This window comes from Anser cygnoides, chromosome 23, assembly GCF_040182565.1.
Source record: "Anser cygnoides isolate HZ-2024a breed goose chromosome 23, Taihu_goose_T2T_genome, whole genome shotgun sequence".
In the NCBI taxonomy this organism is placed as follows: domain Eukaryota; kingdom Metazoa; phylum Chordata; class Aves; order Anseriformes; family Anatidae; genus Anser; species Anser cygnoides.
Window position 1 is genome coordinate 6,840,126 of NC_089895.1, and position 16,317 is coordinate 6,856,442.

At 41.7% G+C, this 16,317-nt stretch overlaps 1 protein-coding gene across 2 annotated transcripts in view; it reads left to right on the top strand.

Annotated features, from left to right (window-relative positions):
* The window catches only part of PLCH2 (phospholipase C eta 2), an 89,748-nt gene that overhangs the window by 72,821 nt on the left and 610 nt on the right, over window positions 1-16,317 (top strand). Inside the window, exons 21-23 of one of the 2 annotated variants that reach the window (XM_066982217.1) lie at window positions 4,396-5,452; window positions 9,542-15,145; window positions 15,291-16,060. In XM_066982217.1, coding sequence (XP_066838318.1) covers window positions 4,396-5,452; window positions 9,542-11,274 — 2,790 coding nt within the window. In that variant the 3' untranslated portion in view covers window positions 11,275-15,145; window positions 15,291-16,060. The remainder of the gene's footprint in view (window positions 1-4,395; window positions 5,453-9,541; window positions 15,146-15,290; window positions 16,061-16,317) is intronic. The other variant, XM_066982216.1, reaches the window with a different exon arrangement.

The following is a 16,317-nucleotide window of genomic DNA, read 5'->3' on the forward strand; positions in this document are numbered from 1 at the left end:
GTTCAGGCCTACTGCTCTTTCTTGAACAGCTCTACCAAACTCTCCAGGCTTGTTACGAGAAGGTCAGGTAGCTCATCCTTGCGCACAAGGCCAGTAGGAATTGATCTGATCTGATTAGTGGCGGTGTCCTTCACCTCTGTCCTTTAATGAAAACAGGCATCTGTTTGCTGTGTGGCTCCAGCAGAGAGGCTGACTGCCCTTACCAACCCTACTCATCCTTTTGTGAATTCTTCTTCTTAGTCAAAATGACGGAGAACATACAGATTCTCTTCTACCTCCCAGTGCTGTATGCAGTCTTTATGCTCCAGTTGTGCACTGCTTTCAGGTGATGCCCTCTGTACTGATATTGTAAGGATAGCAGATATTTGAGTATTCTTCATTAGCAATCGAAGCCGGGAGTTTAGTATCCACTGTCAAATGGGGCAAAGACAAGCTGGGTCTGCCTGCCGTAGTGACTGATAACTGCATCAGCTTCCAAGTCACTGCTCTTGACTGCAGTGCTTTGTGAAAGAGATCATGTTCACAGTCATGTGAAAATATGAAGAAAATATTGAAGAAGCACTACATGACCCTTTCTGCTTTGGTCTCCGGATCGAGTTCTGCTGTGAATTTCAGGCAACAGAGTTTTGCTAAAATAAGAACTGTTTCCCCTCTTCTAATTATTGGCAGAAAAATCACCACAGTTATCAGTCTGATTTTACCCATCCTTTATTAACGCAGACATTCTACTGCAAGCATTAACCTTTGGGGGCTTTTTTTTCTAGATGTAGATATTCCACCCTCAGTAGCTTAACATCACAAAAGCACAGACTTAGATTTCCTTCACCTTAACTAGTGTTTAACTGTTTTTTTTTCTAGATTGCACTGTTTTCTTGGAGACACTTCTCTTTGTCTGTGTCTCTTCTGTAGTCTATTCATGTATTGTGGAATTTCTTGTGTTTTTCTAGATGTGCATATCTTTGAGATTCTCCCTCACTGCTGTTTTGTGTCTTATTTGCCTTTACTCTGTCTGTTTGTGATTTCAGTGGGCTTCTCTATGTCAAAAAAAGTCTACTTTTAGAAGCAGAACATTTTTAGACGCCTTGAAGGTACCCCTCCTGCCACAGGGAGGTGTAGTGACCACCACCACACACCTGCATGCCTCTAACTCTGTTAGCATCAGTGTTCCCTTAGTAGCATTTTGAAGCTCTTCAACTCATGTAACGTGGATTGTGACATTTGGCTTGGTCAGTTCTATTGGGTCATTGATCAACCAGAGAGCCCTCCATTTATGAAGTAGATCCAGGATAAAAGTCCTTCTAGATCCTCTCTTTCTCTCTTCTTCAAGTCTCTACTTACTGTCTTTTCTCTTATATGCTGTAATTCTTTCACGTGGAAAAGAACATTCAACAGTGAATTGTTTGCTAAATTGTGGGAAAGCCTCATGCTGCTTTGTAAGTCTCCTGAAGAATTAAATAGGCCAGTGAAAGCTGGAGTAGAGGCTGAAAGCACATATTCTGGATCTCCGTCAAAATGGCTCTCTTTTTTCCTTTTTTTTTTTTTGTAAGTTAACCAAATTTGTCTTTGCATTCTTGAATCAGTCCATTGATTCAAGCAATAGTGGCTAACTTAACAAAGATGCACCAAAGGAACTAGAACGATACCTGAGGTCCTGCACTGTGTGTCACCCATTTCATCAGTGCTTTTCTTTCTTTTGTTTTTGGGGATATTGTTTGTATGTGTGTATGACAATTTTTGTTCTGGATTTTGCAAACATTTATATTGTGTGATTTTTATAGCAATAAATATGTGTACTTGCCAACTTGCAGCAATTGGAGCAGAAGATTTTTTTGCTTCGCTCCTAAACAAATGCTGAATCTCATTTTGAAGCTTTCTAGTGGAAGCTGAATCCACCATGGTCCAAGCAGACTGCTCAATAGCCTGGCTCTCACAGGGCACGTATTAATATTTCAGTTACATTTTCTCTGCCATGTATTATTGGCACTGTTTCCTCCACAAATGGGAAAAAAAAGCACTCCCTAACTTCTTTATCTTACCCTGTATATATTTGTAAAGTCCATTTTATGTCTCCTTTTAGCCATCTCTTTCTCACACTGGATCTTGGCATGTGGTAGCTAAACTTCAATCAGAAACTACTAAACTTCCAGCCTGAAATAATATTCTGAATGCTTTCACTCGGGTTCATCTCAGGCGAATAAATCATGATTCCACATGCTGGATTGCACAGGACACTTATGAATAAAAGCAGCTTTTAAGCTAGTGCAGCTTACTGTACGGTGCAGCTGATTCTATTCATGAGGTCCTACAAAGCAAAACTTGAAATATGTGAGCATGTACTCGAATATTTTGGGGGTGAATGATAGACCATTGTAATTTAAATGAGGTATTTCCGACCTGTTGTTTAGCACTGCAGAAAAGTGGCCTCACGTGGGACATCTCGGGGTAACGGAGTTGAACGGACAGCAGGTGCCAACAAGCACTGATGCTGATCACATTTATCATGGGTTTCTTACAATGCTTGTGTGCTGTATTTTTGTTCATTGTTTACGCTTGAGGAAGAGAACTACTGATACTAAAGAGTCTGATCTAACTGGGAAATGAAGGGAACAAAGGAGGAGAAGATTAGAAGGGAAATGCTTTCTCTTTAACTGATTTTTATGTATGGGGCTCTGTGCACAGAGCAAACCCCATCTACCTTTTATCATACATCAGCTTTAAAAGTTGGCAAGTACACCTGGAATGTTTACAGGAATGCTGAGACTCTTTCAGTTTCACTGAAATGTAAATCAGCCGGATGAAGGTGGGAGATCCTTAACAGTTAGTGGTTATATATATTCAATGCTTAAATAAGAGCCAAAGTGTGGGAAGTATTCTCTTACCAACCCGACTAACTTCCTTTGTTTATAATGTGTTTCTTCAGCGATGAAAACATACATGAGTGTCTTTGGATGTGTTGTGTGGTAGGAAATGATCAAATGTAATCACACAGGAGAAAAAAGAGAACTCTTTCAAGATCCTGTGCCACACACATAGTTGTCACACGTAACTGCTGCTCGTGGTAGTGCTCGATGCAAGTGCAGTGCCAATCTCGTTTATGCTGAAAGCCAAAATATGATACTTTAATGTCCACTGTGTATTTCCTGACAGCTTCTAAAGAATGTAAAGCTCCATTTGAACATCCAATTTGTTATTATCTGTATTAAGTCAAGAATATTCTTTAGCCTAAAAGGTCACTATCATTTAAATTCTGTAACTGCCCAATGTTGCATGAAAATTAAAATTGAAATGATTTTAAAATATCTTTTTAATTGCTGCCATTCTACAGCCTGTTTTGTGTGTGTGTGTGTACTGTGGTTTTTTTTTCTTTCCTTTTTTAGTTTTATTTTTGTGCTTCCTCCTGTCATTTATTCAGAGCATTCTTTTTGTTCCTGCTCGGACCTTGATTGCATGCTACAAAGTCCTTGTCTAAAGTATGAGTGCTAGTTGGTATCTCCAGTATAAGAGACAGGAAAAGTTGGATTTGGCAGGATTTAATGTGCAGTTCTGCCCAAGTATTGTGTCCTGCACAAGTTGGGTAATTCAGCTCTGTGTTTCCAATTAATTTAATTCTTTTGCAATTCTAATTGGCCCTATCCTAACATTTTAAAGTCTACAAAATTGCATTTTTTAAAATTGAAAAACATGCTCAATTTTTCAAAACTGTTCTGTTTTCCTGGATTACTGTGGTGACTTGATTTCCTGTGCCTCCTCCATGTTCTGCTGTGTATCCACATGATGAATCTGTTGGGACAGAACTGTTTTAAACATGCACATTGTGTTGGGAAAATGGCCCACACCTCACAGAGCTTTGTGTTTAAAAACAAAAAAAACAACAAAACCAGAAAGCTGTATTGCTTGAAAGGAAACCCTTCAACTTTAATCTTAGAGTCTGAGTTGTGTGGCATTACAAATACCTGAGTTTTGTTGCTTTCCACATGCACTGAGAAACTCTTCAGCTTTGAGAACTAGGCCCTTATACATGGAAGTATTTCCTTTTTCACTTTTTCTCTTCAATATTTTGTGATTGTGTTTTTGTTGTAAGTAGCTATAAGCTAGTAAGAAAATTATGGCAAGTACAGAGATAAGGCTGGTTGGAAAATTTTATGTAAACACGGTTCAACAAAAAAGGTGTGAAATTTTTGCAAAACTGTTGCTACTGATCTCCTCCATTTTTAATTCTTGTCCTATTTTTGGCTACGTTCTCATGCTGATGGTAGGCATATGGCAGAGGACTCCATGTGCATGCGTGTGTGTAGTGCATGAGTCTATGTGATTTGATCATCGAACTTGAGCTCCTGTGCCCAAAGGAGGAGACTTGCACTTCCTAGTAAGTTTTTCTTTTTCTTGAATTTCCAGGTCAAACAAGCTCTAGGCCTAAAGGGCCTGTTTCTCAGAAATCCAAAGCAGGCCTCTCTGGACAGTCATGCTGCTGGTCAGCTCCACCGCAAACACTCCTTTAGCAGCCACATCTTGAGACGGACAGCAAGTGCCCCCACCAAAAGCCAGAAGAAGAAGAAGGGCTTTCCCGAAATTGCTTTTGACACAAAAGACAACAGCTCTGAAGGGGCCAGTGAAGACCGTGAAGCAGAAGCTGCCTCACAGCCTCGCTTTGAGCAAGAGGCAGAAAATGCTCCTCTGTCACCAGCTCCCAGAGATGGTGCCAGTGGGGAGGTACATGGCAAAGGGTTGAAAGGTAAGGCCTATAGTTCTCGTAAAGCCAAAAGCCACGGTTGTGCTCGAGGGGGTGCTGCTTTCAGTGAACCTATACAGAGGTCTAACAGGGTCCGGCTTCAGGAGCACCAGAGCGAGAAGCAAAGCGTCTTTGCACGCTGCGCCATCAACAGCTCTGGTAGGATTGGAGTGGCCACCAATTGCATGAAATGCATGATTGGTTCCAAAGAAAGCCCAGATCTAGAAAGCAAGTGGAGCGACCATCCTACCAGGCCTCTTGCTAAAGATACGTTTCACCATGAGCAGTATAGCAGTATAACTGGAGAAGAGAGGTTAGAGCTAAAAGACTGGGGTGTTAAAGGCCAGCCCAGACCGCAGTCAGATTTGCAGTCTTGCAGCAGCCCTGGAAATGCCGATGACCTAACAAGGAGCACCCAGTCTTTTGTGACCCCAGGGAAGAAAAATGTTGAATCTAAATGCCACGGAATAAAGGCTCATTCCCGGCAGCGGTGGCAGTGCCAGTCAGGTGGCAAGTACGGAAGCACTGTCAACTTGGTTCCAGCCAGCAATGGCTCTATATCCTCCAACTCCAGCAGTCTAGAAAGCCTTGGAAGCCCAGAATTCCCCAAGCGCTGGTCTGAAACTTCTCGAAGGCAAGTGGGCACCCTACAGAGGGAAATGAATGCCTTGTTCGTTCAAAAATTGGAGGAAATTCGAAGTAAATCCCCTATATTCTTTACTGGTAAGACTAGATTTTCTTCACCCTTCTCCACCTTAGATCACATCATTGTCTCAGCTGCTACGTAGCGTCTTAGAACCTGCTCTATGTTGTTTTGCTAGCAAGAGCGCTTTTTCTTTATTTTTTGCAATGACAAGAAAGAAATTGCATAAATATTTTTATTTTACTTTTTTTGTAGATGTGTCTGGTTTAGATTAGTCCTTCCCACACCTAGCTGACCATCTGCAGTAGTAAAACTGTCAGTAGTCCATGAATGTTTGGATTGCTTGTTCAATGTTTTTTTGTTTCCTTGTTATTTTGTGTTTTGTTTTTATTTTTTAGCGAATGTGGTATGATACTAAGTAAATTTTAAGATCCAAACCAGAGCATTAAGTAGAGATTGAATATGGGAAAACGATGTTAACAAACATTATTTCCACTACCAGTGTTTGTGTTTTATTGAGCAATAACCACAGCAGAGCTGCTATTTAATGTGCACTCCTCTAACAACAAACCAGTCCCTTCCTCAAAGAACTTGCAGTTTCGTGTGTAAGTTACTGAGATCAACTCGGGGATCAGTGGACGGAATTCTCTGGTCTGGGTTATTCAAGAGATCACACTTGACCATTCTGGCCCTACACATATTAATTCTCAGTATGCAAATACTTAGATGTGCTAAATGTTGTTTGTGTGATTTGACTGTGACCCGAGGGCACACAGTTACATAATATAAAGCAAGCAAGGTATGTGACCTGATGTCACTTGACATCAGCCAAGCTATGTGGACTGTTAACGTTTCCCAATTGCAAAGTAAAATCTGTGCGTTTAAAGGAAGGCTGCTTAAGCTACAGCATTTTATTTTAGAGTTGTTTCAAGCCAGGGATACGCATGTGCTCACTGGGATCGTGTGGCTGTATCTTTAGAAATGAACTGTACGTTTGTGAAAATGGAAAATAGGAACAGAGGTTACCGAAGTATATATTTTAATAAGGAACCTGGCTTTTTTTTTTTTTTCCCTGATTTGGTAGGGAGGGGAAGAAATGGAAGAGATTTTGACAAGAAGAGATTTGACAAAATTTCCTCTCTTTAACAGAGCTGTGAAAAGGAAATAAAGAAATACAGCTTTTGCCTATGACTTCAGGAGTGTCTCTTCAGATTCCTTCCACTTAGTTGTCTAAGGAATTTGGGCATCGATGGTTACATTTTCAGGAACCCTTAAGTGACTTCGGTGCTTCTCAAAACATAATCCCTTTTTCAGTAATACATTCTTGTCCGTCTATAGTGGGCTTCTTTGAAAGCCTCATACAGAAATCTAAAATATTCTATTCCTGTGATCAGATTTCTTTCTTCTTTCTTTTTTAATTTTTCCCAGTATCTGCTTTGAGGTTTTAGGAAAATACCAGGGCAACAGGGGGAAGGAAGAAGTTTGCCAATTCCTGTCACTTGAAATTAATCCAAAACAGCAGAACCCTTCCTATGCCTAAGTTATTGGCATTGGGCTTTTCATAAGCTCTGAGTAGCGTGACATATGGAACCGCTTCCCATTGTCAGTGCCAGCTCCCCTGCTAGCCCCCTAAGTTACTAAACAAATATTGTGATACGCTTGAAATTTGATTAAATCCATCTGACTTCTCACGCATGGACTCAGCAAACCTTTAAAATTGTGCAATAGTCACTTGGCCTGGACGCTGACGGTCCAGTGACAAGCACTGTTGCACAAACAGCGTGCTTTCCCCATCCGCCCGCTCCTTTAGTGCCCTGGGCCAAGGCACCAAGGAAACCACTAACAGCAGCCTAACACGGCTGCATTTCATAATTCACATTCTGCTGATGGGAAGCGCCACAAGGGCGAGGCAGGAAAGTGTAGTCTCATCTGTCCCCTTTATGGCAACAGCATTACAGATTCCAGTGTTTTGCCTTGTAAGCGCGTCTTGATCTTTGTAGACGACCTAGCCTGGATGGGGAGAAGGGGGTTTTATCAGTCTGACCAGCTCTGGACTCCTGCAGATCCCCCAAACTTGGCCATGTTGTGACTGGTGGATGCTTATGTACGTGTATGCCTTCAACAGTCAAGGTGCCTTCATGCCTTTTAAGACTCCCGACTAATGAAGTACCGGCTGTTCAGCGGCTGTCTCTCGTTCAGTTTCTTGTCACTTGGAAAAACTGCTGCTGAAAAGAAAAGACCTAGTATGCTCTTGGCATTTCCTGGCAATGCAGATTATTTTGTCTGTAGCATCGGGGAGGGGGTTTAGTGCTCGCTTCCTTCCCCTGGACCAGTGGAGTGCATTGCTCCTCAGTGTTTTCTGCTCTGGGGTTCGGCAAGCAGGAGGCCAAATGAACAAGTAAATGCACACATTTGGTTCTGAAGCAGTGCTGCCTGTGGAAGCTTTCTCATTACTTTCAGTGGAGGAAGAGTTTTACCTGAGCGAAAAAGAGCTGGAAAAGAGAAGACAAAGCTCTTTTGGATACTTAATTTTTTTTAATAGTCATCAAGTCCGAATCTGGTTGGGCCATAAAGCTTTTGGGCTCATGCTGGGGTCCTCCAGCCTGGTCTTACTCGAAGTGAACATGGGCTATCAGTTCCTGGGAAGCAGGTGTCATTATATTTATGCCTCGTCTGACTTAGGAACGTGCTGTAAATGCGTGTCTCTTCTGTGGGGTGTTCATTTTGTCTCATTGCAGTGGTACGGCTTTATGCTGCACTGATGCCTTCCAAGCTCCAGTGATGACAGACGTCTTTTGGCCATTTTATTTGCACACAGTGTAAATATAGGCTTTATATCAAATTCTGTGTGGCAAGTGGGAAAAAACTCATATTATGTTACTGAAGTTTTCTTCAGTGGTAGCAAAAATTGCTTTTTTTTCTATAGCAAAAGAAGTGGACTTAATATCTGTCCATTTATGGATTCCACTGAGTGCTCTGGTTGGTCAGAAATTCTTAGGATCCTACAAAAATGTGTGAATATTTGTTTCCCTTCCCTCCCTCAGCACTAATTTATCCTGTTATGTGCACCTGCCTTCCCTACATTAACTGGATTTTTCCTCTGTTCTGTCCAATTATTCTACATGCACACTCTCCCTGTCTAGTTAAGAACTGAAAGGACAAGCAAGTTAAAGGTAACTGTCAACCGAGTGTCACTGATTCGAGCACCTTGTTGCCTGTACTCCTGGTTTTTATTTGCTTCCTGCCTTAAAATGATCTGCTCCGATACTCCTGAGGTTGTTGTCTGCCTCGGTGCATCGCTAGTTCTTGCAGCATGTTCGCGTTGTGGTTTGGAGATGTGGGAGCAGTCTTTTTGGCATGATTGCTTGGCTTGTGGGATACAGGGTAGAAACGCTGCAGGTGGAGTGGGGTTTTTTCAGGTAACTGGTGGATGTAGTGAGTCTTCAGGGTCGTGCTCTTGGCCTGGTGTTCACGAAGCATGCTTCTGTGTGTGAAAACGAAACCGAAGACTTTTAGGAAAACAAAGTTACTGTTTTAAGTTTTTGGTTGGTTGGTTTGGCTTGGTTTTAAAAGGCATATTGACCACATTTCATTGTACATACACAGATCGTTTTACTGCTAACCTGCTTCAGAAGTCCTATGGTGCTTCTCTTTTGAGTAACCGATAATTAGAATCACATCTATCGGTCGGGCAACGATGTTCTGATTATTGTATATGATTTGGTTATGATCGGAGGTACTGTCGTGTTTGAGTGCTGGGAAGAAGGAAAAGAGCAATTCAGCTGGTGCTGGATGGTGGAGGACGAAAAGTTGGATTCTAAGAGGGGATACAAAGGCAAAAAGAAATGGATGCATACAGTTACGCTCTGAATAAGACAACAAAAAACAGTATGTTGCCAGTATGCACGGACTGAGATTTTTCAAAAGCAAGAGGCTTTTGGGGCAGCTCAAATTGAATAAATAGAAATTTTTGCTTCCTTTAGCTAGGCATTTGAAATCTTAAGTTATTTTAAAAAATTATTATTACTGTATGCAACTGCTACCTTAAATGCGAAAGGATACCACATAAAGAATAGATCTGCAGCTAAACTGGTCTTCATAATGGCTAATTAACCATGTGTCTGTTTTCCTTGTTTCTTTCTTTTTCCTCTCTTTCATATCTCCAATAGATGTCTGCCACTTTTCAATGCAGAGGTCAGTCACTTCTTTATGCAGCCTAGAAACTATCACTGAAGAGCCTGTTGTTGCCAATGAAAACCATCATGCCAGCCTCTTCTTCCCCCTGCCCGTTACTTACAGTGATTCTGAAGAAGGGTCTGTGTCTGATCATTCCACTGAGTCTCAGTCCAAAGGAAGAAGCCCATCCAACCAGCCTCAAGAAGTTCTTCTCACTAGACAACAAAGACCAAATCTGGCTGCGGAAGACCAAGTGCAGGCAGCCACAAGAGCAGCTGACGCAAATATATCCGTCCAAGAAGATGAGAGGACAAGCATGGCAGGACCTCTCAAAGAAGAAAATGGTTGGACACAGGCATGCAGTGAAGCCGAAGGTCAGCCTAGTTTGGCAGTGCATCCTCAAAAAGCCCGGCCGGTAGTGGCAGCAGGTAAGGCTACTGGCCAACCTGTTGAAAACTGCCAGAAGCAAAATGACCAGACAGTTCAGGTATTAACAGACTTGAAAAACACCATTGAATTGAAAGGTCAAAAACTTGGGGCAGCGGCTGTCCTGCAGCAAAACAAAGTGATTAACGGCACACAGACAACTTTGCCTCCAGATGTTTTCCAGAAAGCCCAGGCTGTACAGGCGCTACCTTCTCAGACGAGCTCTTACGTGTTAGTAAGGAAGTCAAAGAGTGAAGGGATGAAGATGTCGGACTCCTCAGCTTTAATAAAAAACCCAAGTAGCATATCTCCAGCAGCAGAAGTATACTTTGATGCCACAGTTAACGACCGGATCTGGAGCAAGCTAGATTGCAGCAGTCATCGTGACAGCATGTCTTCCTCTTCCAGCATGTCCTCCAATGACACTGTGATAGATCTCTCTCTACCCAATCTAGCTCGCAAAAGCCTCCCAGATCTTGGCATCCGTCACGAGAATTTTGAGCCCCTTGCAGCTAGAAGGGGTATGCGCCCACGGTCTGCTACAACATCAGCTAACGAAATGCCTATGGTGAGCAAGAGCAAATCCAATCCTAACCTGAGGTCTGACCAGCTGCCGGCGGATGAGCTCTGCCCCCGTCCTCTTGCCAGGAGTCCTCAAGATGCGTTCTCATCCATTCCTAGGAGGCATACCTGGAGCAGGCTGTACATCGAAAGTCTCAGGCAATCTTCTAACAAATCCAAAGCCCAGGATATGGTTGGGAACAACCAGGCAAAATCCAAGAGTCTTGGAGACCTTACCTCGGATGATATCGTGTGCACTTTCGAAAGCAAATACCGTAGCATCAGCAGGAGTTTTGTCACTCGATCGATGCGGGAGCAGCGCCGCTCTTCAGGCCTGAGGTCCTCTGTCAAATCCCAGGATGAACTGACTGAGCAGCTAAAGAAGCTGACGGCCTTTCAGCAGGAAAATGATATCACTTCCCCCATCAGTCTTGATCCAACTGAATCTGAAGAGGAAGGGGAGAGCCTGGGACTCCTGCGCAGGTCCTCCTCCCGCAGCCAGAGCAGGGTGCGGTACATCGCCAACCGGGCCAAGCAGGCTCAGGAGAGGCAGCGGCTGCAAAGCCTCGGCCAGCTGGGTGGGAGCCCCATTGAGGAGAGGGGGAATCCAGAGGGAGCCTGCAGCGTTGCAAAAGCAGTTTGTATGGATATAGCTTCTCCTACCGTGTTTACAACCCAGCCTAAGAACCAAACTGATTATAACACTGACACAGAAGTCTTCTTTATGCTGAAACTGTAATTCTGGTGAGCACTGAGTAAGGTGATGTTTACATTTCTGTCAAAACAAAACAGGGACCTGAGAGGCACAAAATATCCTCGTACGGCTTAGTGCTTCCTGGCCCTCCCTTGATGGTAAAGGTACTTTAGACCACAACTCCAAAAGAATAAATGAGTGCTAAATTTGTCATCAGTCTGTGGAATTAGAACAACCGAGTTTAATCAGACTTACATTTTTAGTCTTAATGACCTGACCTCTCTTTTGTATTACACTTTCTCCAGCCTCAAATCTGGCCTCCTTTGTGTGTGAGCACTGCTTGGCACTTACAGTTCGCTCTGCGCAAAACTCACGTTCCGTGCTAATTTCAGTAATTGCTTTGTATAACAGCTAACCATCAACGTGATGTCAATGACTGCTAAGGTAAATGTTGCTCTTACGAGTTAGGGATCCATGAAAGGAGGCTGGATTTAAAATCATGTCCCTTGTTCTGTTTCTTTGAAAAGTTTGAGGCATCTGGGAAATGGTCAAAACTGCAGTGGAATTGTTTCCGTATTAACGCAGTAGATAAAGCCTATCTTCCATCATGGACTTGTTTATTTCAGTGAAAATCCATATTGCCTCACTCTTTGAAGAATTCTCACCATGTTCCAAAGCAATTCCTTTTTTTTTTTTTAACTAAGCTTGTTTATATATATATAAATATATATATATACATCTGTGTGTATGTAGGTATGTATGTCTGCCTATATATGTACACATGCACATAAACTGAACTGTGACTGTTCCTTGTCTCAAAGCATAATCTTTGGGAATGAGACAAGAGGAGGGAATTAGAAAAAAGAGACAGGAAATATCTTCTGACGCTAATTCAGAAATGGCTAAAAAGCACACTAATCTTTCCTTGAAAACAGAACCATTCCTTCTTTATGGTATTTTAACAATGCTGCTGTACATAGCACTTTTTGGATGAATTTTACTACTTCTGTATTGCACTGCCACGCAAAATTTTCAATGATATGTTTTAAAAAAAGATATATTTAATTTTTTTAGATGAACATATTTAGAGTTATATAGCAAGCTGAAGAGAATAATCATTTTTCCTCCCTTTTTTTTTTTTTTTTTACGTTTTATTTTTAGGGTATGTCCCCCTATTCTAACCCTCCCCTTCCTTCCCACTCCCCCCCCAAAAGTCATTTATTCTAGATGTACGTTTTATCAGTGATGGAGAGGAATGTTTACTGAGATGCATTTTAAAGAGAAACAGAGATTTAATTTTATTTTCAGGCTGCATAGAGTCCCTATTATTGAGAAGATATTTTGCTTTTGTTTGTAATGATTCTTCTGTGTATATTGCAAAACCTAAAAAATTGTTTGTAAAACCACCTTATACTACTAAAATAAACATATTTAATCTTCCAGCTGTTGACTATTTAGCTGTAACGTAATGCTCTTTTTTAATGCTGTCCAGAATTTGTGGTATGCAAACACGGTTAATTCTGTTTGTTTTGCTTTAAAAATTCCTTAGTGGATGACATTTAATTTTACTCTTTTTCAGAGCGGTAACCATTTCAGGTCCTGCTAAAATTTTCTCAGGTCCAGCAAAGCACCTGCAAGTTCTGGTACAGAGTGGTGTTCTGCTGCAGGACACGCAGCGCGTGGCTTGTGTGGGAGCAGTGTCTGGCAGCCAGTAGTGGCTGTGTAGATGAAAATTCTGGGAAGACTCATGTAATTGGTAGTCAAACAGACAATCCAAGGACCTGATCTATTCTGTCACAGCCAAAGCAGTGAATGTTGTATAGACCAATACAAAGATAAACTCTACGGTTTTCCATGTGAGATAGATAGCCCTGTTTCGTTACTGAGGTTGTTAAAGTCTGACTGAAAATACTGCAGGAAAAATTTTCTCTTTGCCAATTTCATTCAAAAATCTTTTCTCTTCCTATCCCAGCAAAGTACACAGCAAAAATGTGCATTACTTAGTTCATGCTCTCTCCTGGAAAGGTCTTGGGTTTACTTGTGGGTTGCAGGGCTAGAAAGGAGTTCTTGGTTCTAATTTTAGCATCATTCGGTTACGAGCGTTTCAACTCTGAGATATCAAAATGTGAGGCTAAACGTAGTTAATGATTTCATCTTGATATGGAGGTGGGGGCTGGGAGGGGTTAAATTCTCTGATTAAATCTTTTTAAATGATCTTCAGTGTGCTTTGTCTAAACATGCTCCCTCAGCTTTCCATCCTGGCTCTGATCTTCATTGCTTGTCTTCATAATTTGGAGGAGAGGCCCTTGAGGTTTGTGTAACAAAGGTTTGGAACATGCACTGAAGTAACCCTACAATATCTTTGCAGCCTTTGAAGAAAAAAAGGTAAATCAACAGCAGAATGTGTGATCTGCCAAGATTAGTCTTGCATTGTATCTTAACACAAAGCGAATTTCATTAACATTCTCGAGACGGAAAGTCAGCCTGTAATACTTCAGTTTTGAGCTGAAGAGCTGCAGGGAGTTGCTGCTTTTTTATCTTGAAAGCAAAAAAGTACATGCAAATTGACAGCTTTAGAAAGTTAACGTTTAAAAAGCCTATTTGTGTCTTTTCGAAGACCAAGTTTCACATATTTTTTTTAAACCTTTTATCGATTAAGCAATACTTGTTAAATTAATGCACCTCACAGAAGGCAGCATCATGCAGCACTTCAAAACATCTTTCTTTGTTCACATTTTAAAAAAGCCGTGCTTGGATTTAACTTACTAGGACACATGTGAATGTTGTCCTGCCTGCAAACTCATAGTAACTGCCTTGACAAGTTGTTTTGTTGCACTACATAAGACCATTAATGATGTATCCATTTATTTGTCTGAGTGGAATGTATTTCATGGCACCTACACCGCAGGAGTTTACTGTGCAGTTTTGCTCTTCATCTGTTCTTCTTCAGGGAAGAGGGAACACTCTCAGATCTGCTCAGCAGGCAGGGCATTGTCTAAAAAGGTATGGAAAGTGATAAAGATTCAGCCACAGCAGAGGGAGTCTGGAGTCAAGGTTCTTAGCAGCACTGATTTTCCTTTTAGGACTGCCTCTCTGCTCTTATTCTCTTGACATTCTCCACCATTCATATGATAACCAAGATGAAGAAGCAGATTCTCCATCTCCCTCGTGAAACTGCAGGTAGATTCAGCGTAGATACAGGTTGAGCATGAAACCACAGTGGGCTGTGAATGCCAGCTGCTCCGCTGGCAGCATTTACTTTGCAGTAATCACTGCTTGCCATGTAGTAGCTGCTAATATTTACTACAATCACACACCTTGGTACAGCAGGGTTGAGAATTCATCCAAGATTGAGGCCAGAAGCACTTGCAAATGCTGCACAGTCACTGGTATTTGTTCTCCCTTCAGGATGTCATGTAACAACAAAAGCCTGGCTGCAGGTGTGAAGGAATTCAGAAAGGCAGGTGAAAACAGTATTCTTCAAGAAGGTCAGTAACTGAGTAAAAAGCTACTGAGATGTTTAAAAGTGTCATTTTGCTCTGAAGAATAATTAGCAAAGTGATAATTTAACCAATAAGTTTATTTTATATTTTTGTTGCTGTTGTGCTTACAAATGGAAAGATTCATGCTGATTCTGGTATTATCATCAGATTTTTAAGTGCATAGATTTTTTAGGATTTGGGGTGGATTTTTCTTGTTGCCCTGCTCCACCCCCTGCCAAATAAATGAAAACTCCAAAGCCTCGAGCAAAATCGTTTTTAGCAACTCTGTTCTTAATATTTTTTCCTGTTGCTGGAATAGTCTCAAAGTCAAACTGCTGAAAGGATACGGAGGAGGAAAAGGCATTATGGCTGGTAGGGAGGTCCTACTAACATGTGAAAACACGTGCTTGGCTGTACCTCATCCAAAGCTGCAGGTAAGAACTCAGTGAGGTTTGCATAATGAACACAGGTTTTTAATGCCAAGGTATTTGGTTGTCATAAACATGTTTGGGGGGTAAAAGTAACCATCATAACTGTCTAGAGAAAGCTCATTTTATATTTTTTTCTGCTGGTTTGTAGAGTAACAGCAAGTATCTTCCCTTGACCAGAACTCATCCTGTGAGGTCTCAGCTTCCTGCCCTGTGTTTTTCAGCTCATTATGGTGTAAGATTAAGAGTCCAAAGTTTCCAAATGACAAACAGTACGTGGTTGGCCTTGTGATTTTATGGTCCGTATTTCTCCAATTTAGCATTTAAGAACACTGATGCTGAATGTTTGTTTGTGTCTTTAAAAACTCATTTTGTCAGAGCTGAGATGCTTTCAGCTGCTTGGAGTTGAGCTTATTAGTGGCTTAGCCCTCATTAGCTGCCAGCTGTGACAAATCACATACCATAATGTGCATCCTACAAAAGCCTAGAAAAATATTCATGAGAAGCAGCTGGGAACCTCAGCTTTATCTGCTTTTTGCTCACCTCTGTCCACATGCAGCCCTTTGCCAGACTCTCTAGGGTGAAGCTATCTCGCAGGAAAGTGAAAAACAAATGACGTGCTGGCTGCCAAAGGTAGTACCTGGCAATGCAGCTGTAAGCAGCCCACGGCATCTAAGAGAAAGCCAAGGTGACTGGATCTTACAGGATTCTTTTTGGTTTGGCTGAATAGAGAGCATGTAGTTACCGTTTATAACCTACATGAGCATCTTGCCATGTTGTGGGGATGATTTGCTCCAGCTGGTGTCTGACGTGCATTAAAAGTGAGCTCCCCTTAATTGCAGCGAGCTGTGAGTCAAGCCCTTTCACTCCGTTAAGGCAGACATCACCAAATGCATTATTGTAAGCACTTTTTATTGAAAGGTAAGTGGTTTTCATTGGCAGAAGACCAGTTGTGGTGATGTTTAATGATTGATTTGCTTAGTGGCATATCTAGGAGAAGCTTAGGGAAGAAGGCACAAGCAGCTGGAGTGTTTTCCATCTTGGACAGTGATGAAAGTCAAGTGGGAAGTAATTTTTTGTTTCTTACTCAAGTGTGGACATGTTCCAACTCCCCTGCAGGATGGGTTGTAATAATTTACTCTCTTCTGAATTCCTGTGAAAGCCCTCCTTTGTAATTG